The sequence below is a fragment of the Scyliorhinus canicula genome, chromosome 4 (genome assembly GCF_902713615.1).
Source record: "Scyliorhinus canicula chromosome 4, sScyCan1.1, whole genome shotgun sequence".
NCBI classification, from domain to species: Eukaryota; Metazoa; Chordata; class Chondrichthyes; order Carcharhiniformes; family Scyliorhinidae; genus Scyliorhinus; species Scyliorhinus canicula.
In genome coordinates, this window is record NC_052149.1 from 88,379,308 (window position 1) to 88,404,276 (window position 24,969).

At 46.6% G+C, this 24,969-nt stretch overlaps 1 protein-coding gene across 1 annotated transcript in view; it reads left to right on the forward strand.

The window, feature by feature from the left end:
- The window catches only part of mrpl37 (mitochondrial ribosomal protein L37), a 55,886-nt gene that overhangs the window by 20,306 nt on the left and 10,611 nt on the right, over positions 1 to 24,969 (forward strand). Inside the window, exons 2-5 of the mRNA XM_038794718.1 lie at positions 4,391 to 4,574; positions 13,358 to 13,473; positions 18,444 to 18,629; positions 18,964 to 19,118. Of these exons, the coding sequence (XP_038650646.1) occupies positions 4,391 to 4,574; positions 13,358 to 13,473; positions 18,444 to 18,629; positions 18,964 to 19,118 (641 nt within the window). The remainder of the gene's footprint in view (positions 1 to 4,390; positions 4,575 to 13,357; positions 13,474 to 18,443; positions 18,630 to 18,963; positions 19,119 to 24,969) is intronic.

Consider the following 24,969-nt stretch of genomic DNA (forward strand, 5'->3'; position numbering starts at 1 on the left):
CAGCCCGTTCAGTCCCCGGATGTTCCACGTTACCAACCTTCCCGGAGGCTTGCACCTCCAATCCCCTCTACCGTCCGTCATCTTCCCCAGTTAACTCTTGCCCCTTTAATTTCACTCTGTACCTAGCCCAACCCAGATGGCCCCTTTCTTCGCACTTGACCATGTCATCTCTCACCCCCTGCAGCGTCGCAGAACCCCCCCCCCCCCGCTTTTCCCCTTCCCCTCTTGGCCTTCTCCCCCACCACCTCACATCCGTATAACCAGCATAACCTGCTAGCGCGGCTGCCCCTGCCCAAAGGCACATCCTAATGACCTTCTTCCTCCTCTCCCCCCCCCCCCCCCCCACTCCTCAGCTCAAAGAAGAAGGCCTCCTGCTGGCCTTGCCCTCCCCCACCCAAACAAGGACTTCTCCTGAACTCCAGGTAGCCTTCTCCAAAAGCAAACAAACAGATGTCAAACACAAACAGTCCCATAAAACAGGATGGATATCCATCCCACAAACTTTTCACCCCTACAACTCCTTCCAATCTCAACATTGAACAGAACTCCCCCCCCCCCCCCCCCCCCCCAAAACAAAAAAAGGCGAAAATCCCCCAATCCCTACACCCACTTCAAACATGCTCCCGACCATTACATAGTGCCAGCACGCTGGTTCCCAAGCATTGTCCACTCAGTTCTCCCCCAGTTTATGCTCCTTATTGAAGTCTTCGGCCGCTTCTGGGATCTCGAAATAATACTCTCGGCCTCCGAACCTTACCCATAATTTCACCGGGTAGAGCACCCCAAACCTTATCTGCCGCCGGTACAGCACCGCCTTGGCCATTTTGAAACCTGCCCGCCGTTTTGCCGACTCGGCTCCGATGTCCTGATAAATCCGGACGTTATTTCCCTCCCAGTCGCAGCTATGCTTCTCCCTGGCCCACCGTAGAATTTTCTCTTTCTCCACAAATTTATGGAGTCTCATGAGCACCGCCCGCGGCAGCTCCCCAGCTCTAGGTTTTTGCTTCGGAGACCTATGCACTCGGTCCACTTCAGGTGCCTTATCTAGCACCCCTTCTGCCACCAGTCCTGCCAGCATCCTCAAGATGTACCTCGTGGCATTCACACCTTTCACTCCTTCAGGCAGGCCCACTATTTGCAGGTTCTGTCTTCCCGAGGTATTCTCCTGCTCCTCAACCTTGGCCCTCAGCATTTTACAAAGGTCTCCTACCTCCGCCTCCAGAGCCACCACACGATCGCTGTGGTTCGAGATCACTCCTTCAATCTCCCGAATCTGTGACCCCTGCACCTCCAAACACCTCTCCATCCGCTCCAAAGTACTCTTCAGGGGTACCACAGCTTCTGCAATGGCCTTTGCATGATCCTCATGCATTTATTTCCTCTGTTTATGGAACTCCTCCTTGATAAAAGTAATCAGTTCCTGTATCTGGGGCCTTACAGCTTGTCCCTCCCCCGCCTGCATGCTGGAAGAGACTGTCTGTGAAGCACAAGACTGTTTCAACTTTCCAGCCAAACCTCTCACTGCTTTCTGCCGGGTCCGGTTATCAGAAGACATACCATTCCGAGGGTAAACTGCTCACCTACGCCTTTTCATCAAAATTCCACCCGGATCTGGGTTAAAAAGAGCCCTTTTCTGTGACTTTGAACAGGAACAGCCCTCTATGTGACCAATCACTCCATGGTCACAAGTGGACGTCCATCTATAAAACCTTTTGCAGTCAGTTATGTTACATGCAAGCTTATTCAATTCCCCTCTTCTTAATCAATCCCTTGGTCATTCTTTGCTCAATTCTAAACAGCTCCCAATCCTCGGACCTGTTGTTTTTCTTTTTTTTTGAATAAATTTAGTGCGGCCAATCCACCTACCCTGCACATCTTTGGGTTGTGGGGGTGAAACCCACGCAAACACAGGGAGAATGGGCAAACTCCACACTGACAGTGATCCAGAGCCAGGATCGAACCTGGGACCTCGGCGCCTTGATGCATCAGTGCTAGCCACTGTGCCGCCGTGCTGCCTACTGAACCTGTTGTTTTTCTTGGCCAATTTCTATGTTTCTTTTCGAACAGTAACTCTAATTTCCCTTGGCCATGGATTGGCCACCTTTCCCGTTTTACTTTTGTGCCAGACGGGAATGAACAATTGTTACAGTTTCCCCATGTGCACCTTGAATGTTTACCATTGCCTATGGTAAGAGTCCTTCCCGTTTATTCCCTTATTTCCCCTTTCTTTTATTTTGACATTATTGTTAATCCATGAATGATTGATAGACGTGTATCTTTCAGTCAAGCAGCAGAATTATTTGCTGGTTTGAACAGGAGCTTCAGATTTGTCGGCACTAGAGAGAGATGGGGTGGGACTCAGTTTGATTGATTGGCTGGTGGCCAATGAATTGGCCCAAAAGGTCGTACTCTGCCAGATAACAGGCGGTGATTGGATCTTATCACAGTGGAATGATTTTCAGAGTCCCAAGGAGTTTCAGTTCTGCCTCCTGAAAGCACGGGGAGAAGGTTTCTCTCTCTCCACTGTGTTCTCTCCAGAAAGGCTGGAGAGAACCTGAATGAATTAATCTACAGGAAAACCATTACAGGCTGGCTGCATACAAGAACCTTCTCTCTCCAAATAGGCTGCGAGTGCTGTATTTCTGAAACTATAGAGACCTCAACAAACCTATAATAAAAGCAACAAACTGAATGTAAAGTTTCAAGAGGAATAAAGTGTTGGAAACCATCAGAAAGAAAGACTCTTCCTTTTCCCCTTATGATTTTTTTACCTCTTTTTTTCCCTTCTTCAATTTGTTTCAATTTAGATTTTTTAATGGTATTTAGTGGAATTATTGTTTCTCTCTGAAGATGTCAGTTGGACAAACCTTGTCGACAGTTCTTTCAAGCATCTCTTGCTTTTTCTGGACACCACAGGGGCAATGTAAAGTATCCTGTCAGTGTAAAGTGTAATGATTCGTTCTTTATTTTACTCTGCATAATAAATTCAAACCTAGTTGATCAATGTGTTATGATCTTGATTTAATAGCTGCTACCATGTGTAGGTTGGTGGAGGATCAATCTTGCATGAGGTGGAAAAATGCTTTACTGCGGTAATAGTTTTTGTCACTGCCACCCAAGTTGTTATAGATTAATTAAAAACAAGTGAAATAAAATTGTGCTATGCAGCATTATGTTATGATTTACAAGTTTTTAGAGGGTTGCAGAATTAAATGATATTAATGCAGTACTTAATGCATGTTCATAAAAATTCATTTCCATTTATCGCCCATTATCATTGTGCACTTCTGAAATTTAAACAGCATCCTGGTGTAGGTGGTTAAAATATTGAGACAATTAGTTACCTTTGAAAATAAATTCATCTCATGAAATGTGGGAGAATTCTGTGTTTTCTCTAGGTAATAATTTGCCAACAATCATGGGGACTATGAAAAGTATAATTTTTCAAAAATATGACCTTGAAAAGCTGTTAATTACAGAGGAAACTGAAGATTTTCCTTTTATTCATTGAGTGGGTTTCAATCTTTTAAAAAAAATTTAGAGTACCCAATTAATTTTTTTCTAATTAAGGGGCAATTTAGCATGGCCAATCCACCTACCCTGCACACCTTTGGGTTGTGGGGTGAAACCCACGCAAACACTGGGAGAATGTGCAAACTCCATACGGACAGTGACCCAGAGCCGGGATCGAACCTGGGATCTTGGTGCTGTGAGGCCTCAGGGCTAACCCACTACGCCACCGTGCTGCCCTTGGATTTCAATTTTGGGTGATAGATTAGTTAGGGCTAGTATGGAAAATGGAATCCATCCCCACTGGTAATGATTATGTTGATATGAATATCCCATTGCTTGAGGCCAGAGAAAGATGGTACTGGTTACAGATTATCCCGCTGTGGTGATGGTGGAAATGTTTTGGCCCGATTGTGCTGCCTATGAGCACTGAAATAAGCTATACAGCAACAAAGAATTCCGTCAAGGAAATCCCAGTACAAATTTGGGAGTAGAACAGCATGTTGTATAATTGCATGCAAAGGTCATTAGAAATCCTGTGTAGGACACATTTGCTGTCCACAAGTCCCATGTAAAAATATATGATCATTTTATGCTCCTTCATCTTTTACAATTTGTACACTTTCCATTCAACTTTAATGTCAACTTTAGTGTAGTTGCAGCCTGAGGCCACTATATGGCTCTGTAAAGCAATTGTTTGCTGTGTCCATGAACTCTTTCTATATTCCGATATAAAAAGTAGCTTGTATCATTTAGTGACTATGGGTAATGCAATGAGCAATTAACTAATATCTATATAAATAATATTAATGCTGGTTTTACTGCAGTAATGGTGGGTTTCGTTAAATGTATGCACATTAGGATTTATTTTTGTTTCCAGGTGTTCAACAAGCTCTGTGGCTGACCAAGTCTAAACTAATAGAAGGCCTTCCTAAGCAGATACTAAGCATAGCTGAAGATCCTGCAAATTGCATCGAAGACCAGGATGAGCGGGTGAAGGCAGCTATCAGTCATGCCCGTTTTTGGACCACCACTGAAATTCGTCCCAAAAGAGATCGGTTTTGGTGAGCAGACATATGTTGCTGCTAGAGTTGTTAATTCAAGAGATTTTTTTTTTGTGTGATTCTTGAGAAATGCTGCACGGTAAATGGGAGGGGGCAGTGAGTAGGGGGAGGGGGCTGTGAAGTGGTTTATGTTTGTAAACATTGTAGTCCAGCACTTCAGAGTTACTGAACGTTGAAAAAGATGAATGAAGCTAGGCTCAGGGCTGTAGTTGTGGAAGCTGTCAATCACAACCCACTAAGGGAAATGAATGAATGGTTTGCAGCTCAAGGATATGAGGGATTTAAACACAGGTCACTGGTTTACTCTTTCCAAGAATTGACACATGGTGCTTTCTCTGTCCAAGCCAGCAGCTGTAATAATCTTTATTAGTGTCACAAGTAAACTTACCGTAAAACTGCAATGAAGTTACTGTGAAAATCCCCTTGTTGCCACACTCTGGCACCCGTACACACTCGGGTACATTGAGGGAGAATTCAGAATGTCCAAATCGCCTAACAAGCAGGTCTTTCGGAACTATGCCCAGGTGAGTGATCCAACAGCAATTCTTTCCACTGACCCTGTCTGGACTGACGGGGGTCTCTTTTTTTTTCTTTTGGGGTGGGGGGGTTCTGTGGGGAGTTACCCCTATTTAGGGGGTGTTGTAGTCTACACGAGACCCACGGGGCCAGGCCGGGCTGATTAGGCTCCTTGTGGACTATGAGCATCCCCGCTGATAGGGCAGGGCTTCCTCATAGTGGGAGAGGAAATCAGGATATAAAAACCCCGGCCTGAGTGTGGGCTGGGTGCGGATAATCCCTTCTGGGACCAGTGTGCATAGAGTCTTGACTTGTTTTCAATAAATCTTTCATTCCTTACACTTCCTGTTGACTGCTCCTTGAACTCAACACCGACGACGAGGAGTGGAGCTGCATGTGGTGCCATTTTTGCTGTAAACAGCCGCCTCTCTGAAGGCCTTTAAGGTCATTTTGCCTGCCATAGTGTTGCTGCATTTTGGGAAGCTAGAGGCGTTTGATCCAAGTATCAAAGACTGGTCACAGTATGTCAAGGGTAAGCATTATTTTTTTTCAGGCCAACGACATTCTTGGCGATGACTGCCAGACCGTGATTCTCAGTGGATTATGTTGCTTCCACTTTTTATTGTGATAAAAAACTTAACGTATGGTGCCACCCCGGACTCTTAAGTCATATGCGGACCTGGTAGCTGATTACTCCCCAAACATTTGGTCGTCGCCTAGCACTACCATTTCAATACAGCCAAATGGACCCCTGGGGAGTCCAGAAGAGAGTTGTTGCCATATCTCAGGAAATTGGGAAGTTCTGCAAATATGGCGCCGCACTCTCTGAAATGTTGCATAACTGGTTGGTCTGTGGTGTGCTTGCTGAACCTCAGCTGGACCTGAAGAGGGCTGTGGAAATTGCCTTGTCATGAGAGAGTGCAGAACTGGGTATACAGGAATTGGAAGGATAGAAGTCCTAAGTTTAGGCTGCACCCCACCCCAGGGAGCGGAACCCCATTGGTCAGGTAACTCCAGTTCTCCGCCTTGGGCAGAAACCCGCCGGGGCGTGGCTCAGTGGCCTAGGACAAGGACAACTCTGGGTGTTGTCGAATGTTTGTTCAGCGTGGTCAAAGAGAGAGGCATCTGCGGGATGGTCCATCCGCCCATTGCACCGCTAGGCTTAGCTGCCCGCCCCGGTCCTGCACCACCTTCATGGAAGAGCCCATAGATGATTGTCGACAACTGAACTGCATTTCCGCACCCAAAGTCGGCACTCATGTCAATGGTCACCCCTTACTGATGTAGTTGGATACTGGTGCCGCCATCTCTGTTGTCGGTAGGCACACTTTTGAGAAACTCCAGATGGGGGTGCAGCTCCTGTCATTGCGGGGCACCAAAGCTCGGTTGGCCATATACACCAGGGAGCCCCTGGCCATTGCTGGGACCACCATGGCCCTGGTGGTCTACGTGCAGCAGTCCGCTTGCCTACTCCTGGTCGTGGTGAGAGGTGACGGTCCCAGTTTGCTCCATCGCAATTGGTTATAATGCCTCCGTATAGACTAGCAGCAGGCGTTCCGGATGGGTTTGGACGGCCTCGACATGGTATCAGCAAAGTGGCCCGAGGTTTTCATTGGCTGGACTGGAGACAATCCGTGGAGCCTTGGCAAGGATCCATGTGGACTCTGCGGTACAACCGAGATATTTTCGTGCACACCCAGTTATTTGCGTGCTGCTGTCTAAGGTGGAAGCGGAGGTTGACAGGCTTAAAGGTTTGAGGATCGTCCAACTGGTGAAATTTGCTGAATGGGCAGTGCCGGTCGTCCCCGTAATTTTCTTTTTTAAATTTCGAGTACCCAATTCTTTTTTTTTCCCAATTAAGGGGCAATTTAGCGGGGCCAATCCACCTAACCTGCACATCTTTGGGTTGTGGGGGTGAAACCCATGCAGACATGGGGAGAATGTGCAAACTCCACACGGACAGTGACCCAGGGTCGGGATTCAAACCCGGGCCCTCAGCGCCGCAGTCCCAGCGCTAACCACTGAGTCACATGCCGCCCTTGGTCGTCCCTGTAATAGAGCCCGCTGGCACTGTCCGTCTCTGTGGCAACTATAAAATGCCAATAAATAGGGACTCAAAGCTGGACCGGTATCCCGTGCCATGGGTCAAGGACATGTGTGCCAAGTTGGCTGGTGGTCGCTCCTTCATCAAACCCGACATGAGCCACGCATCCCGTCAAGTGGTGTTAGACTCTGATTCTCATAAATATGTGACGGTGAACACTAATCTGGGGCTGTACGAGTACGCCAGATTGCCTTTTGGTGTGTCATCGACCTGCGCTATTTTCTAGCATGTGATGGAAAATCTTTTGTGGGGCCTACTGCACATAGCTGTTTTTCTAGATGACATGTTGGTCACGGCATGTCTGAACAGGACCATCTGGATGAGGTGCTCCATCACTTCACTGAGTCTGGCGTTCCACTCTTGTGAGAAATGTGTTTTTCATGCTCGTGAAGTGACCTATCTGGGCCATTGCATGGACCGGGAGAGCCTCCACCCAGGTGAAGATAAGTGTGGGCCATTTGACAGGCCTCTGCCAGAAGGGGTGATGGAATGACATTCATTCCTGGGCTGGTCAATTATTATAGCAAGTTCATCCTGGGCCTTGCGACTGTGTTGGCCCCCTCGCACAAACTCTTCAAGAAGAACGAGGTTTGGGCTTGGGAACAGCCAGAGGTAGCGACGTTCGCTGAAGTGAATGGCAGCTCACTTATTCTCAACTGCTGGCTCATTCGGCCTCACAAAGCTGCTTTTGGTCACCTGTGACGCCTCACCGTACGGCATCAACGCCGTATTGTTCAGTCAGATGAACAACAGTTGGGAGTGCCCAATCGCTTTTGCCTTGAGGACACGTGCCATGGCAGAGCACAACTATGCCCAAATGGAGAAGGAAGGCCTAGTCGTAGTCTTTGCCATCAAAACATTCTGCCAGTACGTCTATGGGCATTGATTCACAATATTGATCGATCACAAGCCATGCTCGGGTTTTTCAAGGAGAACAGGGCTAGTCCTCCCATCACGTCGTCCAATATTCAAAGGTGGGCCCTCAAAGGTGGCAGCGTACGAATACCTGCTGGAATATCGCCTGGGACTGCAGATAGTGCACATGGGCACTTTGAGTAGGCTTCTGCTCCTGACTAGGCCCTAGATGCCACCCAGGGCTGACGAGGTCATCACTACGATGCATTTCATGGACACATTGCCAGTCAAGGCAGCCCGGAAACGTGCGTGGACCCAGACCAGTCGCCAGTTATCCAGGGCTCGTCATATCGTCTTGTATGGAGCCCAGCATTGCACCTTTCCCAGTGAATGGAACGTATTTACAACAAAAATTGCTGAGTTCAGCGTGGAAGACTCCTTTCGGGGAATGCGAGTGGTGGTTGAGGGCAAGGCCACATCTTAGTGGATCTCTGCAATGGGCAACCTGACGGTCAAAGATGACGATCCTTGCCCACAGTTTTGTGTGGTGGCCAGGTTTGAACGCGGAGATTGAGCAGCTCGCTCAGCAATGCGGAGTGTGCCAGGAGCAGAAGTTCCCATCTGCAGCACCATTTCATACCTGGGAAAGGCTGGGTTGCGCATGTATACACCTCCATGCTGATTTAGCCAGTTCTTTTCAGGGATTCATGTTCCTTCTCTTTCTGACGCCCGCTCTAAAAGTGGCTGGACGTCCACAGGATATCATTGACAACTTCGCAGGCGACGGTCGTGAGCTTCAGCTCTCATTTAGTATTCACGGCATTCCAGAGGTACTGGCCTCTGACAGCAGGTGTCATTTACTAGTGTGGAGTTCAGGAATTTCAGGAGGATCGATGGCATACGCCACATATGCAATACCCCTTATCACCAAGCATCCAGTGGTTTGGCCGAGTCGGCGGTCCAGATGTTCAAGCGTGGAATGACCCTCGACACGTGGTTGGCTCACTTCATTTTTCGCTAAAGCACCGTGGCGCCAGCGGAAATGGTGTGTCGTTGGCTTCAGACTCATCTCATTGTGCAGTGAGGGGGGTGGGGGTTTGTTGCATGGCCAACTGTGGGACCTCGCTATCAGTCTACCCAATCAAAATGGTGGCCCGATACTCGTAATCCTCGCAATGCATAAATTTGCATGGCATTAGGTAGTGAATTGCTTCATGACTGTAAATCAGGTCCAATTCTCCTCTGGCGGGAGAACATAGTCTCCCAAATGGCGGATTCAGGCCAGTTTGTTTTCATTCTTTACTGGGTGTTTAAAATTGAATTTCAAGTTTTTCTCTGTAAAGGAAGCCTGAAACTATTCAATAAGACCTGGGCCTACTCATAATGTTCTCTTTACTTGTGGCATAATGTAAAAATGCCCAATTGGAGACATGTGGTCAAGCAGTGAGCTGTCTGCATATATTTGGATAATAATGCACACAAGAAACAGACTTAACTCCGATCCCATCCTCCTTTCTAGGTGTTTCACTGCTCTTTTTCCTTCATTTGCCTATTTTCTTGAAGCATGTTTCTTTGTGGGCAGCATGGCAGCACAGTGGTTAGCACAGTTGCTTCACCGCTCCAGGGTCCCAGGTTCGTCTGCGTGGGTTTCCTCCGGGTGCTCCGGTTTTCTCCCACAGTCCAAAGATATGCAGGTTAGGTGGATTGGCCATGATAAATTGCCCTTGATGTCCAAAAAAAAGGGTTAGGTGGAGTTATGAGGATAGGTTGGAGGTGTGGGCTTAAATGGGGTGCTCTTTCCAAGGGCCGGTGCAGACTCGATGGGCCAAATGGCCGCCTTCTGCACTGTAAATTCTATGACTTTCCTCTTGTCTTTCATCCTGCTTTTCTGGTTTTCTGCACTGTGGGCCAGACGTGCATGTACAACTCTTCCTAATACATTTCAATTGGCAGAGGGAGTTAGTGTTTCTGCCCCCTTCTGCTGCTTTGCGTTTATTTATTTATCTTTTCCCCTCTTGTCATTAGTTGGCTGGCTATAGGCATAACACCGTTCTTTACAGCATTTAAAATTGAAGAATCTTGTACATCAATACAGCCAATTCTGATAGAAGAAGAGGGTTGTATGCCACTCCTCATGACCATCAACTGCCCCATAGCACTTTATAGCCAATTAATTATTTTTGAAGTGGTATCACTTTTGTTGTAAGATTTTTAGTTTGAAAATTATAATTTTTAATGCAAACTAAGTGAAAGAGGCTGAGTCCGGTAGACAGGCCTGGGATTATTACAGATCAAAATCAGATCCATGTTATGAAGCTATGATGTGAGGTGTTAAAGTTCAACAATAGGAATATCTGTTACAGAAGGGCCTTACAGGTCTGAGGGTTTAAATTATTCATGTGATTTCCCAGATCATAGAAAGAAGGGAAAGTTTTGAGCTATCCATATACTATTCAGTTCAAAACAGAGATTTGAGTTAAAGATGATTAACTTGCATTTCTATCTGAAGACCAGTTAATGGGTGCCACGTTGCCACAAAGATGGGTTGAGAGGGGAAGATTCCTTTGGTTTAATATATGTGTTATTTTCACATTCTGTGAGGCAGTTGGCCTGGCAGACATCTGTGAGAGGTCTGGGAGCAATTTGGAGAAGGCAGAAAGAATCTGCCAGGAGCTGTGGATAAGGGCAACAGAAGCAGGGAGCATTTCTGTGGGATACAATTCAGGAATTGAAAGTGGAGCCTATGCTCAGAATCAAAAGTCCAGATTTATGAAACATTCAAGATTGCTAGATCTGCCTAGGCAAGCTACTTGAAGAGATTGGCAGTGGAGGGAGAGTTTTGGTTTTCCACAGTGAGCGTGCTCTGGAAGTGTCAGACTGAAAAGTTAAGGAGAATCGGAGCAAATTCAGGGAGCTTTGACACAAAAGTGGTTTGATTAGAGGTGAACCAAATGGAAACTCCAGAAACTCCAATAATGTAACAAGGGATTCTCGGATTAAATTACAATTCAAAACGGGGAGTGTTTTGTTCAGAATTTTGATATTAAACTGTAGTGTTCAAGGTTTAAAAAAAATAAATTTAGAGAACCCAATTCTTTTTTTTTTCCCAATTAAGGGGCAATTTAGCACGGCCAATTCACTTATCCTGCACATCTTTTTTTGGGTTGAGGGGGTGAGACCACACTGCATGGGGAAAAAGTACAAACTCCACATAGACTGTGAACCAGGGCCGGGATCAAACCCGGGTCCTCAGCGCCGTGAGGCAGCAGTGCTAACCACTGCATCATCCTGCTAGATGTAGTGTTAAGTTAGTAGTGCTGGTGCTACAATAATCATTTAAAGCGTGATATTTCAGTTAATACAGTAAGTCCTTGCTTTAAGTTGCTCCACTTAAAATTGTTTTGCTTTAATGTCATTAATTCTTTCGGGCTTTTTTCGATTTTTGTTGTCATTTTCGGTTTTCCGTCAAAACTCTCACCTGGACCGGCTGCTGCCATGTTTCAAAATGGTTTCAAGAAGGGAGATAGATATATTTCTGCTAAAAAAACAGGTTAAAGGGATATGGGCAACATGTGGGGAGGTGGATTTGAGATTTGTGATCTGATTGAATGGCGGAGCAGGCTCCTTGTTTGTATGTTGTGATGAAGTCACCAGACCCCCAAGGCTGTGGGGAAGGGGCCTGAAATTCGGGAGCAGCAATACAGGGCATGGGACAGAAGCTGACATCCATCAACTGGGTGAAATATGAGTGACCTAGACAGGAAAGAGAGAGTGCCGCCGCCGCCATCCTCAGGGGCTAGGCCCTTGCTGACTGTCAGGAAAGAGTCCACACTCTGGAGAGAAACAGAGTGGGAAGGGGGTGAGAGTTGGAAATGAGAGGAAAGAAGGAAATATTGAGAAAGGAGATAGAGAGGGGGGAAAAGAGCGATGATCGAATGATGCTGCATTTTATTATATTACTCTGGAATTTCAACCTCGACTTTATGCTTAACTTTTTAATATGAGACTTGAACCCACAACTGTCTCAGACCAGAGTGTCTACTAATGAGCCATGGATAATATCTGACTCAATAAACTCTGCGAGCTTGAAGGCTGTGTAGAATAAGTTTTCTTTGTTTCATTCTGGTTTTAACAGAGTCCACAGCACAGATTTATTCCTTAGTTGGCACAGACACTGTTAAACTTGCAATGAGATCCTAAGCATAACTTATGTTGCAAGTGTAACATTTCACAATGATCTAATTCAAGGTGCAATTTGAGTTTGGAAGAGTGTGGAGGAAGCTTTAACTCTTCAGCTGACTGGATATACTTGACCGTGGGAGTTTAAACTAATACAAAGATTGGTGGAGTTGTGGATAGTGAAGAGGATTGTCAAAGGATACAGCAGGATATAAATAAGTTGGAGATTTGGGTGGAGAAATGGTAGATAGAGTTTAATCCAGATATATGTGAGGGAATGTATTTTGGAAGGCGTAATGCAGGTGGGAATTATACAGTAAATGGCAGAACCCTCAGGAGCATTGACAGGCAGAGAGGTCTAGGCATACAGTCCCACAGATCACCGAAAGTGGCAACGCAGGTAGTCAAGAAGGCATACGGCATGCTTGCCTTCATCAGTCGGGGCATTGAGTATAAAAAGTTGCAAATCATGCTGCAGCAGTACAGAGCCTTAGGCTACATTTGGAATATTGTGTACAATTCTAGTTGCCACACTACCAGAAAGATGTGGATGCTTTGGAGAGGGTAAAGAAGAGGATCACCAGGATGTTGCCTGGTCTGGAGGGTATTGGCTATGAGGAGAGGTTGGGTAAACTCTGATTGTTTTCACTGGAATGACAGAGGGTTAAGGGGCAACCTGATAGAGGTTTACAAAATTATGAGTGGCATGGACAGAGTGGATAGTCAGAATGCTTTTTCCCAGGGTGGAAAAGTCAATTACATGGGGTCATAGGTTTAAGGTGTGAGGGGAGAATGTTTAGAGGAGATGTAGGAGGGGGAAAGTTTAGAGATGTACGAGATAAGTATTTTACACTGGGGGCAGTGAGTGCCTGGAACCAATTATTTTTTTACAATTAAGGGGCAATTTAGCATGGCCAATCGACCTACACTGCACATCTTTGGATTGAGGGGGTGAAACCCATGCAGACACGGGTAGAATGTACAAACTCCACACGGACAGTGACCCAGGGCTGGGATTCGAACCCGAGTCCTCAGCGCCGTAGTCCCAGTACTAACCACTGCGCCACCATGCTGCCCTGAGAGTTTCCTTGTTAATGTTTTTTTTTGGTGTTTTTTTTTTTCTTTTCAGCCCTGTGCTGTTGCAGGATCTCTTACACTTATGCAGGATTATGCAGCCTCGATATCCCACTCTTGGAAACCGGATGCTGGCTGAAAATTATCGAGTGGCTACAATGTGGGAGAGAGGTTAGTCAGTATTACTTCCGATTAAGTAGTAATATGTACAGATGTCTTTACCCATTTTCCTTTACTGGCAATGCCCATGATCAGTCTATACACTTTCACCCAAACGTAGAACTCTTTGACTTCATTTAGGAACCAAAATCTAGCGCACAATCTGTTTTTGCCCATTCATGAAAACTGTCAGAAATATATAATCATAGAATTTTAAGCACGGAGGCTATTCAGCCATCATGCGCTTTGAAAGAACTGTCCAATTTCGTCCTTGCAACCTAGTCCTTTACAGGTACATGTCCAACTGCCTTTTGAAGTGCTAATGAAATCTGCTTCCTCCATTATTTCAGGTTGTGTGCCTCCACATCTTAATAGCCCTTTGTGAGGACAATCATTTCCTCCTCATTTCCCTTTCAGTCTTTTTGAAATCAATGACCTTTAGTTATTTTCTCCCTACTTGGCTGAACAAAATCCCTAATTTTTTGAGCATCTTATTTTGTGCATCAGCTGAGACTCAGTTGGTAACACACTTGTCTTTAGCTTCCGATTTGAGTACAAAAAGATGAGACTGACACTCCAATGTAGTGCTGAGGGAGAGCTGCACTTTGAGGTGCCATGTTTTGGGTGAAGCATTAAACTGAGGTCCCATCTTCCCGCTTAGATGAATGTGAAATATTCCATGGTAATAGTTTGCAGAGGAGGAGGGGCTTTTGAGGAAGCGTTGCAGTCTCCAAGCGGAGTTTGATATACTGACCACCCGGAAGGCGGAGGCGCAGTGGAGGAGGGCGCAGGGGGCGGTATACGAGTATGGGGAGAAGGCAAGTCGGATGCTGGCCCTCCGGATGCGGGAGGCAGCGAGAGAGATAGAGGGGGGTCACTGATGCAGGAGGGATTTTTGGTGCGGGGTGGCAGGGACATTAATGTGGTGTTCAGATCCTTTTACGAGTGGCTGTAGGGGTATCGAGGGGTATTTGGAAGCCAACGATAACGGGGAGGTGCAAGTTGGGGTGGTTTGGGAAGCACTGGAGGCAGTGGTTAGAGGGGAGCCGATATCCATTCGGGCGTACAGGGAGAGGGTTGAGAGGGAGAGGCTGGTGGAAGAAATGGTAAGGGTGTCCCGGAGGAGGAGCTTTTGAGGAAGCGTCGCAGTCTCCAAGCGGAATTTGATATACTGACCACCCGGAAAGCGGAGGCGCAGTGGAGGAGGGCGCAGGGGGCAGTGTATGAGTATGGGAAGAAGGCAAGTCGGATGCTGGCCCACCAGCTCCGGAAGTGGGAGGCAGCGAGAGAGATAGGGGGAGTCACAGATGCAGGAGGGAACTTGGTGCGGGGTGGTAGGGACATTAATGTGGTGTTCAGATCCTTTTACGAGGGGCTGTACCGGGCAGTGCCCCCTAGGGAGGTGGGCGGGATGGACCGCTTTCTGGATAGGCTGGAGTTCCCAAGAGTAGAGGATGAGCGAGTGGAGGGTCTGGGGGCCCCAATCGAGTTGGAGGAGCTGATGGAGGCGCTGGGGAGCATGCAGACAGGGAAAGCACCGGGACCTGACTGGTTCCCGGTGGAGTTTTACAAGAAGTTTTCACCATGTGCGGTAGCATGGTGGTTAGCATAAATGCTTCACAGCTCCCGGGTCCCAGGTTCGATTCCCGGCTGGGTCACTGTCTGTGAGGAGTCTGCACGTCCTCCCCATGTGTGCGTGGGTTTCCTCCGGGTGCTCCGGTTTCCTCCCACAGTCCAAAGATGTGCGGGTTAGGTGGATTGGCCATGCTAAATTGCCCGTAGTGTCCTAATAGTAAGGTTAAGGGGGGGGAGTTGTTGGGTTACAATTAGAGTGGATGCGTGGGTTTGGGTAGGGTGATCATTGCTCGGCACAACATCGAGGGCCGAAGGGCCTGTTCTGTGCTGTACTGTTCTATGTTCTATCTGCTGGGCCCGCTGCTTGTGAGGACCCTGAATGAGGCGATGGAAGGAGGGCTCTGCCCCCGACGATGTCTGGAGCAATAATCTCACTGATCCTGAAGCGGGATAAGGACCCCATCCAGCGCGGGTCTTACAGGCCGATTCCGCTCCTCAACATGGATGCAAAGTTGTTGGCGAAGGTACTGTCCAGAAGGGTGGAAAATGTGGTCCCGATGGTTATCCATGAGGACCAAACTGGGTTTGTGAAGGGGAGGCAGCTGAATGTCAATGTACGGCGGCTTCTTAATGCTATGATGATGGCGTCGGCGGCTGGGGAGGCGTAAATAGTAGCATCAATGGATGCGGTATAAGCTTTTGACAGGTTGGAGTGGAGCTACCTGTGGGAAGTGCTGAGGAGGTTCTGGTTTGGTGAGGGATTCATCAGCTGGGTGAGGTTGCTGTACAGCTCCCCGGTGGCGAGTGTGGTGACGAATGGGAGGAGGTCGGAGGACCTTCGGCGTTCCCGGGGGACGAGGCAGGGGTGCCCCTTGTCTCCCCTGCTCTTCGCGTTAGCGATTGAGCCCTTGGCCATGGCGCTGAGGGATTCGAAGAACTGGAGGGGGATTGTGTGTGTGTGGTGGGGGGGTGGGGGGGGGGGGGGGAGCACCGGTTGTCATTGTACGCAAATGATTTACTGTTGTACATCGTGGATCCGGCGTGGGGGGGGGGGGGGGGGGGGGGGGGGGGGGGGTGTGTGCTGCTGCCAGAGGTGTTAAAGATACTCGGAGTTTGGGAACTTTTCGGGCTACAAGCTCAACGTGGGGAAAAGTGAGCTGTTTGTGCTGCACCTGGGGGACCAGGAGAGGGAGATAGAGCTCCCATTGAAGAAGGCGGTGAGGAGCTTTAGATATCTTTGGGTCCAGATAGCTAGGAGCTGGGGGGCCCTGCACAGGCTAAACTTTTCGAGGCTAGTGGAACAGGTGGAGGAGGAGTTTAGGAGGTGGGACGCGGTGCCACTCTCTTTGGCGGGCAGGGTCCAGTCGGTTAAGATGACGGTGCTCCCGAGGTTTTTGTTTCTTTTCCAGTGCCTCCCCATATTGATTCCGACTTTAGAGGAGTTGGCGGGGAAGTGGGGCCTCCCCCCTGGGAATACATTCAGGTATATGCAGATTAGGGCGTTTGTTAAGCGGCAGGTGGCGGAGTTCCCGCTGCTGCCGCCTAGGGGGGTGCAGGATAGGGTGATCTCGGGGACGTGGGTCGGTGAGGGGAGGATCTCGGCGATTTATCAGATGATGCAGGAAGAGGAGGCCTCGGTGGAGGAGCTGCTAGGGGAAGAGATTGATGATGGGACGTGGGCTGATGCCCTGGGGAGGGTGAACTCGTCCTCTTCTTGCGCACGGCTCAGCTTAATTCAGCTGAAGGTGCTGCATAGGGCGCACATGACTGGAGCCAGGATTGGGGGTGGGGGGGGGGGGGGGGGGGGGGTGGGGGTGGGTGGGTGTGGTGTGTGTGTGAGAGAGGACCGGTGCGGGAGGTGTTCGGGAGGCCCGGCGAACCACACCCACATGTTTTGGGCATGTCCGGCTTTGGAGGAGTTTTGGAAGGGGGTGGCGGGGACTTTGTCCAGGGTGGTTGGTTCCAGGGTGGAGCCGGGCTGGGGGCTCGCAATCTTTGGGGTAGCATCGGAGCCGTGAGTGCAGGAGGCGCGAGAGGCCGGTACCCTGGTCTTTGCGTCTCTCGTAGCCCGGCGGAGGATTCTCTTACAGTGGAGGGACGCGCAGCCCCCGAGCCCGGAGGCCTGGATCAATGACATGGCCGGGTTCATCAGGCTGGAAAAGGTTAAGTTTGCCCTGAGGGGGTCGGTACAAGGGTTCTTCCGGCCGTGGCAGCCTTTTCTCTATTTCCTGGCGGAGGGGTAGAGGGTGGTCAGTCTCAGCAGCAACCCGGGGGTAAGGGGGGGTGGGTTCGGGGTTTGTTAAGGGGGTTTGTTTTTGCGACGGTGTGTTTGCTATTTTCTTCTTTCTTGTACTGTTATTAGTTATTCATTTATTACTTTTTATTGGGGGGGGATTTCTTTTTCTGTTTCTGTTTAGTTTTACACCTTGTGTACTTTAACTGGTGGGAGAAAATTTGTTGTTCAAAAATTTGAATAAAAATTATTTAAAAAAAAAAAATCGGTCTTGCTTCCAGATCTTGCAAACTGAAAAACCCACCAAAGTCCACACATGCTCAGAACCCTCAACAGACGCCAGAGAAACAATTATCAAGGAGAAAGGCTTATAGAACACTCTGTGCTCAAAATAATGAAATAGAAATTGGATATATACTTGAAGAAGAAAATTTGAAGGGTATGGGACAAGAGCAGGGCCATTGGACTAATTGGACAGTTCTTTAATAGAGCCAACACAATAGGTGGCCTCTTCTGTTTGATTCTGAGTGATTATTAATAATTTGAACAAAAAGCTTTCAATACAGCTATTGGATCAAAAAATATGTACAGGTCTCCTCATGCTAGCTCAGTTGACAAATGCATTTTCTGATGTGGAGTTGAAACTATATCTCCAAAAATGTCCAGGTTTGAACCCCTGCCTGTGTTGAGTTAGCTGATTCTGATCACAATCAGGCAGACATTTTATTGGTTACAGCACAGCTATTGTTCAAGTATAACTTGAATTTAAAAGTAAAAAGGCCACTGCACATCATCAGAACTGAAACTAATGTTCTGGAAGGATTTATACGTAAAGTTGTAATCTATCCTATTTTCAGATGTTGATGGGCCTGCTGTTGATTTTCCATATTATTCAAATTTGCCATTTTACTAGTTAAACTGGACTTCTTTTGGAAATGCATATGCAATTAGTTAGGGTGAGATTACGTTTGACAGTAATGTTTCTGACAGTCAAATGATATGAATGGGTTAGTGCATGGATAGTTTACCCACGAGATGACTAAAGACGATTTAGCACTCATGAAGCTGAATCAGTAAATAGTCAGTGCCCTGAAGAAATCGACACTGAAGAGGGAAAATTATAGGGTAGCTGATGAGTTTATACAATACTAAATATTTCCCTTTTTTTTTGCAGAGTCTGACATATTCCGTGTTTGTGGTTTAAATGGAATCCTCTTGAGTAGTAAGCAGCCTTTACCAGCAGCAGCAGGAAATAAGGAGATATTAAGCACGGAGAGTCATGCCCTCCCAACCTTCTATCCCATCTCTCCTAACATTGACCTGCAGCAAACACATGTCTATGAAGTACGCAATGACATAGGTGGGTTTTTATTAGAATAGCCTGTTTACATATGGCCTAGTATTTAATTGACAAAACACTGACCACATCATCTTTGATTTTGCTGTTAATGAGATTTTGAAGCGGCTGAAGAAAGAAAAGCAATATCTCAAATGGTGCAGAAAAGAGAAGTGTAATCTGAGAATTTATTTTGAAAGTTCAGTTTAATGCAATGCTGTTTGTGATATGTATTTGATTTTGGGACATCAAGTATTCACAGGTCAATGGGGTTTACCTAACAGTATTCTTTTTGTAGTTGCCACTTTTTCTGTAATGTTCTCACACATTTGCACTGCTTTTAATTGTGTTGATACAGGTTTCCGTGAAGGGTACCCTTTTCCTCATGCGCACACACTGTATATTGCAGAATCTTCTACGGATAAGACAAGGTTCAAACCAGAACCACTGAAGGCCAAGATGATAATGTTCACATTTGCAAATGCGCTTGCAAGGGCCAAGCTTCTATATGGTGTAAGTGTTGCCATCTCTGGTGCACGTATTGCAATGTGTATGGGTTGAGGTAGAAATTCCACTTACTTTATACTTAATGTGTTTGTCGTTAAACATACCTGAATTTGGGAATGCGCTCAGCTTTAACTCTGGTTATGGAATGATACAGTGATGGATGTTGTTGCATCCTTCATTAGGGATCTGGACAAATCAGAAGGGAAGGAGATAGTGGAACAGATTTGCAAATTGTAGTGGTGATTGTGGGAGACTTTAATTACCCAATATTGACCGGGCAGTGATTATACTAAAAACAGAAAAGTAGAAATTTCTGAAGTGCTCAGGAGAATTTTTTTCTATCAGTATGCTGCCTGCAAGTGAGGAAGGAGACATTGCTGGATCTAGTCCTCGAAAACGAAATGGGTGGAATAGAGAAACGGCACAGTGGTGCAGTGGTTAGCAATGCTGCCTCACAGCATTGAGGACCCGGGTTCAATCTTGGCCCCGGGTCACTGTCCGTGTGGAGTTTGCACATTCTCACTCATGTCTGTGTGGGTTTCGCCCCCACAACCCAAGGATGTGCAGGATGGGTGGATTGACTACACAAAATTTTTTTTTTTTAAATTTAGAGTAGCCAATTATGTTTTCCAATTAAGGGGCAATTTAGCGTGGCCAAACCACCTACACTTTGCACATCTTTTTTTGGGTTGTGGGGGAGAAACCCATGCAGACACGGGGAGAATGTGCAAACTCCACACGCACAGTGACCCAGGGCCGGGATTCGAACCCGGGTCCTCAGCGCCGTAGGCAGCAGTGCTAACCACTGTGCCATCGTGCTGCCCTTGGCTACACTAAAGTGCCCTGTAATTGGGGAAAAAAAATAATTGAGTACTTTAAATTTAAACAAAAAGGAATAGGGAATGTCACAGCATCTCTGGATTGGTGATTATATTCTAAGCTTAGTTATGAAGAAAGATAAGGAGCAAACTAGAATAAAAATGCTTAACTGGAGGAGGGATAATTTCAGTGAATTGAGAAGGGATCTGGCCCAGTTAAATTTGTGTTAAAGATTGTGAAACAGAAATGTAATTGAGCAGTGGATGGCCTTTAAGAGGAGATGAGCTGGGGCGGCACTACTGCCTCATGGCACCAAGGACCTGGGTTCGATCCCAGCCCCAGGTCACTGTCTGTGTGGAGTTTGCACATTCTCCCCATGCCTGCGTGGGTCTCACCCCCACAACCCAAAAATGTGCATAATAGGTGGATTGGTCATGCTAAATTGCCCTTAATTGGAAAAATAAATTGGGTACTCTAAATTTATTTTTAAAAAGGAGTTGAGTTGGGTATAGTCTAGGTACACTGCCACAAGAGGGAAAGGGAGAGCAACCAAAGCTTCCTTGATGATAAAGGAGTTAGTAGACTGCAGCAGAAAAGGAGATGTATGACGGATGTTACCTTAACATAAGGGAGAAATTTGAACATAAAAAGTACAAAGGAGAATTGGAAAACAAAATAAGAAAGGTAAGCATGTACGAGAATAGTACGGCAACTAACATAAAAGGCGATCCAAAGGTCTATCTATCAGCATGTTAACAGTGTTTTGACACCCTGGGCTAAGGTATGGTCAATTCCAGCCCCCCTTGACCTGGAGTCACAACACAATTGAATTAACAAATCATTTTTAGAAAAATACCGTAAGTCTTTTGCCCTTGGCTGCCCAATAATTACACTCACCAGGTTTGTAAATTTAAACACAATTACTTTTTATTTATAACAGAACTATAATGAAATATGCAGCAAATGCAATTGGTTAACTATTATTTAATTTTTTATCCCCCTTTTAACTTGTCTGCCTGATTCACACTCATTCTTTTCTTCTCTCTCTCTCTCTCTCTCTCTCTCTCTCTCTCTCTCTCTCTCTCTCTCTCTCTCTCTCTCTCTCTCTCTCTCTCTCTCTCTCTTAACACAGGGCAGAACAGGGGTGTTCTAGGTAGAGCACCCTACCTAGGGCCACGCCCTTTCCCAGTAACCCCACCTAACTTTTTTTTTAAAAATCTTTCATTGTCACGAGTAAGTTAGCATTAACACTGCAATGACTTTACTGTGAAAAGCCCCTGGTCGCAACATTCCGGCGCCTGTTCGGGTACACGAAGGGGAATTCAGAATGTCCAAATTACCTAACAGCACGTCTTTCAGGACTTCCGGAGCACCCAGAGGAAGCCCACGCAGACACGGGGAGAATGTGCAGACACTGCATAGACAGTGACCCAAGCCGGGAATTGAAACTGGGACCCTGGAGCTATAAAGCATCAGTGCTAATGACTGTGCTACTGTGTCGCCCACAAAGGGGCAATTTAGCATGGCCAATCCGCCTAACCTGCACATGTTTGGACTGGGAGGGGAAACCGGAGCATCTGGAGGAAACCCACGTGTCCTTTTTACTTTTAAATTCAAGTTATAGTTGAATGATAGCTGATTTTCAACTGTGCTGTGGCCAATAAAATGGTGCAGTGGTTAGCACTGCTGCCTCAGGGCGCCAAGGACCCAGGTTCAATCCTGGCTCCAAGTCACTGTCCGTGTTGAGTTTGCACAATCTCTCCATGTCTGTGTGGGTCTTACCCCCACAACCCAAAAACATCTGCAAGGTAGGTGAATTGGCCACGCTAAAATTTAGCATTGCCAACTCACCTACCCTGCACATCTTTTGGGTTGTGGTGACGAAACCCACGCAAACACGGGGAAAATGTGCTAACTCCACACAGTCAGTGACCCAGAGCCGGGATCAAACCTGGGCTCTCGGCACTGTGAGGCAGCAGCACTAACCACTACGCCACCGTCCTGCCCCAAATTACCCCTTAATTGGGTACTCTAAATTTCAATTTTAAAGAAACGCACGCAGACATGGAGAAAGTGCAAACGCCACACAGTTGCCCGAGCCTGGAATTAACCCGGGTCCCTGATGCTGCAAGGCCGCTATGCGAGCCACTGTGCCGCTTCTTTTCAGTGACCTTCGGGAATTAACTCTTTCTTTCTAATATCGATGTTTATCAAGGAAGAACAATTTGCCAAGCCTTTGATAAGCAAGAGGTTACCAGGATACTGGATGAGATCAAAATAGATAATGAGACTGGCAGTGCTTAAAGTAGATAAGTCACATGACCAAGTGGAGGGTTGTGCTATCTTGCCGAGGGACGCAAAAGTAGAAATTGCGGAGGTGCTGATCATAATCTTCCAATCCTCCTGACATACAGGTGTGGCGGTAAAGAACTGGAGGATTCTAAATGTTTCATCCTTCGTCAAACAAAGAGAATCGATAAACCTGGCAATTACAGACCAGTTTAAGGTCAGTGGTGGGGAAGTTTTTAGAAACCAAATCTAGAAGAAAATTAACAGCTAGTGGGACAAATATAATAATAATAATAACCTTTTAATTGTCACAAGAGTGAAGTTACTGTGAAAATCCCCTAGTCGCCACATTCCGGCACCTGTTCGGGTAAGCTGGAACGGGAATTGAACCCGCGCTGCAGGCCTTGTTCTGCATCACAAACCAGCTGTTAGCCCACAACATAGACTAAAAGGAGAGCTAGTGTAGATTTACTAAGGGAAGATGATATTTTAACTTTTTTATGAGGTAATGGAGAGTTTGGATGAGGGCAACGCAGTTGATGTTTTATATATTGACTTTTAATGGGACATAAGGGGCAGTAGAAGCATGATTAGCTAAGAGATGGAAAAGTGCTGTGATAATTGCTTTTATCAGACTGGAAAGAGGTATATTGTGGAGGTCGAAGGTTCAATATTAGGACCACTGCTGTTTTTGATATACAATAATGAGTTGGACTTGGTTTCAGAATTTGCAGATGTCTCAAATACTGGAAGTGAAATACTTGGGCAGCACGGTAGCACAAGTGGATAGCATTGTGGCTTCACAGCGTCAGGGTCCCAGGTTCGATTTCCCGCTGGGTCACTGTCTGTGCGGAGTCTGCACGCTCTCCCCATGTCTGCGCGGGTTTCCTCCGGGTGCTCCGGTTTCCTCCCACAGTCCAAAGACGTGCAAGTTAGGTGGATTGGCCATGATATATTGCCCATAGTGACCAAACAGTTAGGAGCGGTTGTCGGATAACGGGGATGGGGTGGAAGTGAGGGCTTCAGTGGGTTGGTGCACACTTGATGGGCCCAATGGCCTACTTCTGCACTGTATGTTCTATCTTCTAAACAGTGAGGAAGATAGTAATACATAAAGAGGCAGTAAACGGCTGGTGAAATTGGTGGGCAGGTAAAATTCAATGTAGGAAAAAGTGAAGTACAATTTTAAAGGAAGGATGCAAGAACAGATACCTGGACGTGTTTGTGCTTGTATCTTTGAAAGTGGCAGAACAGGTTAATAAACCAAATGGGATTCTGACCTTCATAAATAGAATCATAGAATACAAGCCAGGAAATTATGTTCTTAAAAAAAGGCTTGCGTTTTAAAAGCTCCTTTCATGACCACCAGACGTCACAAAACATTTTACAACCAATTAAATATTTTTTTGAACTGTACTATTGTAAAGTAGGAAATGCATTTGACAATTTGCACACTGCAAGTTCACACAAACAACAATGTGATGTTGATCAGTATGAAATTCTAGTTCAGCTCCAGCTAGAGTATGTAGTGTCACCTGGGAAGGCTGTGACGGCGTTAGAGAGGTTTTCCCGGTGTCCCTCATCCCTGGAACTTTCTGTTATTTAGATAGACTGGAGAAATAGGGTTTGTTTTTCTCCTTAGAAATGAGAAGGATTTGAGGAGATTTCATCGAGGTGTTTAACCTCCGTGTTCAGATAGAACATACAACATAGAAAATACAACACAGAACAGGCCCTTCGGCCCACGATGTTGTGCCGAACTTTTGTCTCAGATTAAGAACAAATCAATCGACACCCCAGCATTCTACCATAATCCATGTACCTATCCAATAGCCGCTTGAAGGTCCCTAATGTTTCTGACTACTTCCACAGGCAGTGTATTCCATGCCCCCACTACTCTCTGGGTAAAGAACCTACTTCTGACATCCCCCCCCCCCCCATATCTTCCACCATTCACCTTAAATTTATGTCCCCTTGTTCCACCTGAGGAAAAAGTCTCTGACTGTCTACTCTATCTACTCTATCTATTCCCCATATAATTTTAAACCTCTATCAAGTCGCCCCTCATCCTTCTCCGTTCTAATGAGAAAAGGCCTAGCACCCTCGACCTTTCCTCGTAAGACCTACTCTCCATTCCAGGCAACATCTTGGTAAATCTCCTTTGCACCTTTTCCAAAGCTTCCACATCCTTCCTAAAATGAGGTGACCAGAACTGCACACAGTACTCCAAATGTGGCCTTACCAAGGTTTTGTACAGCTGCATCATCACCTCATGGCTCTTTAATTCAATCCCTCTGCTAATGAACGCTGGCACACCATAAGCCTTCTGCACAGCTCTATCCACTTGAGTGGCAACTTTCAAAGATCTATGAACATAGACCCTAAGATCCCTCTGCTCCTCCACATTGCCAAAAACACTACCGTTAACCCTATATTCCGCATTCATATTTGTCCTTCCAAAATGGACAACCTCACACTTTTCAGGGTTAAACTCCATCTGTCACTTCTCATCCCAGCTCTGCATCCTATCTATGTCTCTTTGCAGCCGACAACAGCCCACCTCGCTATCCACAACTCCACCAATCTTCATATCGTCTGCAAATTTACTGACCCACCTTTCAACTCCCTCATCCAAGTCATTAATGAAAATCACAAACCGCAGAGGACCCAGAACTGATCCCTGAGGTATGCAACTGGTAACTGGGCACAGGCTGAATATTTGCCATCTGCCACCACTCTCTGACTTCTA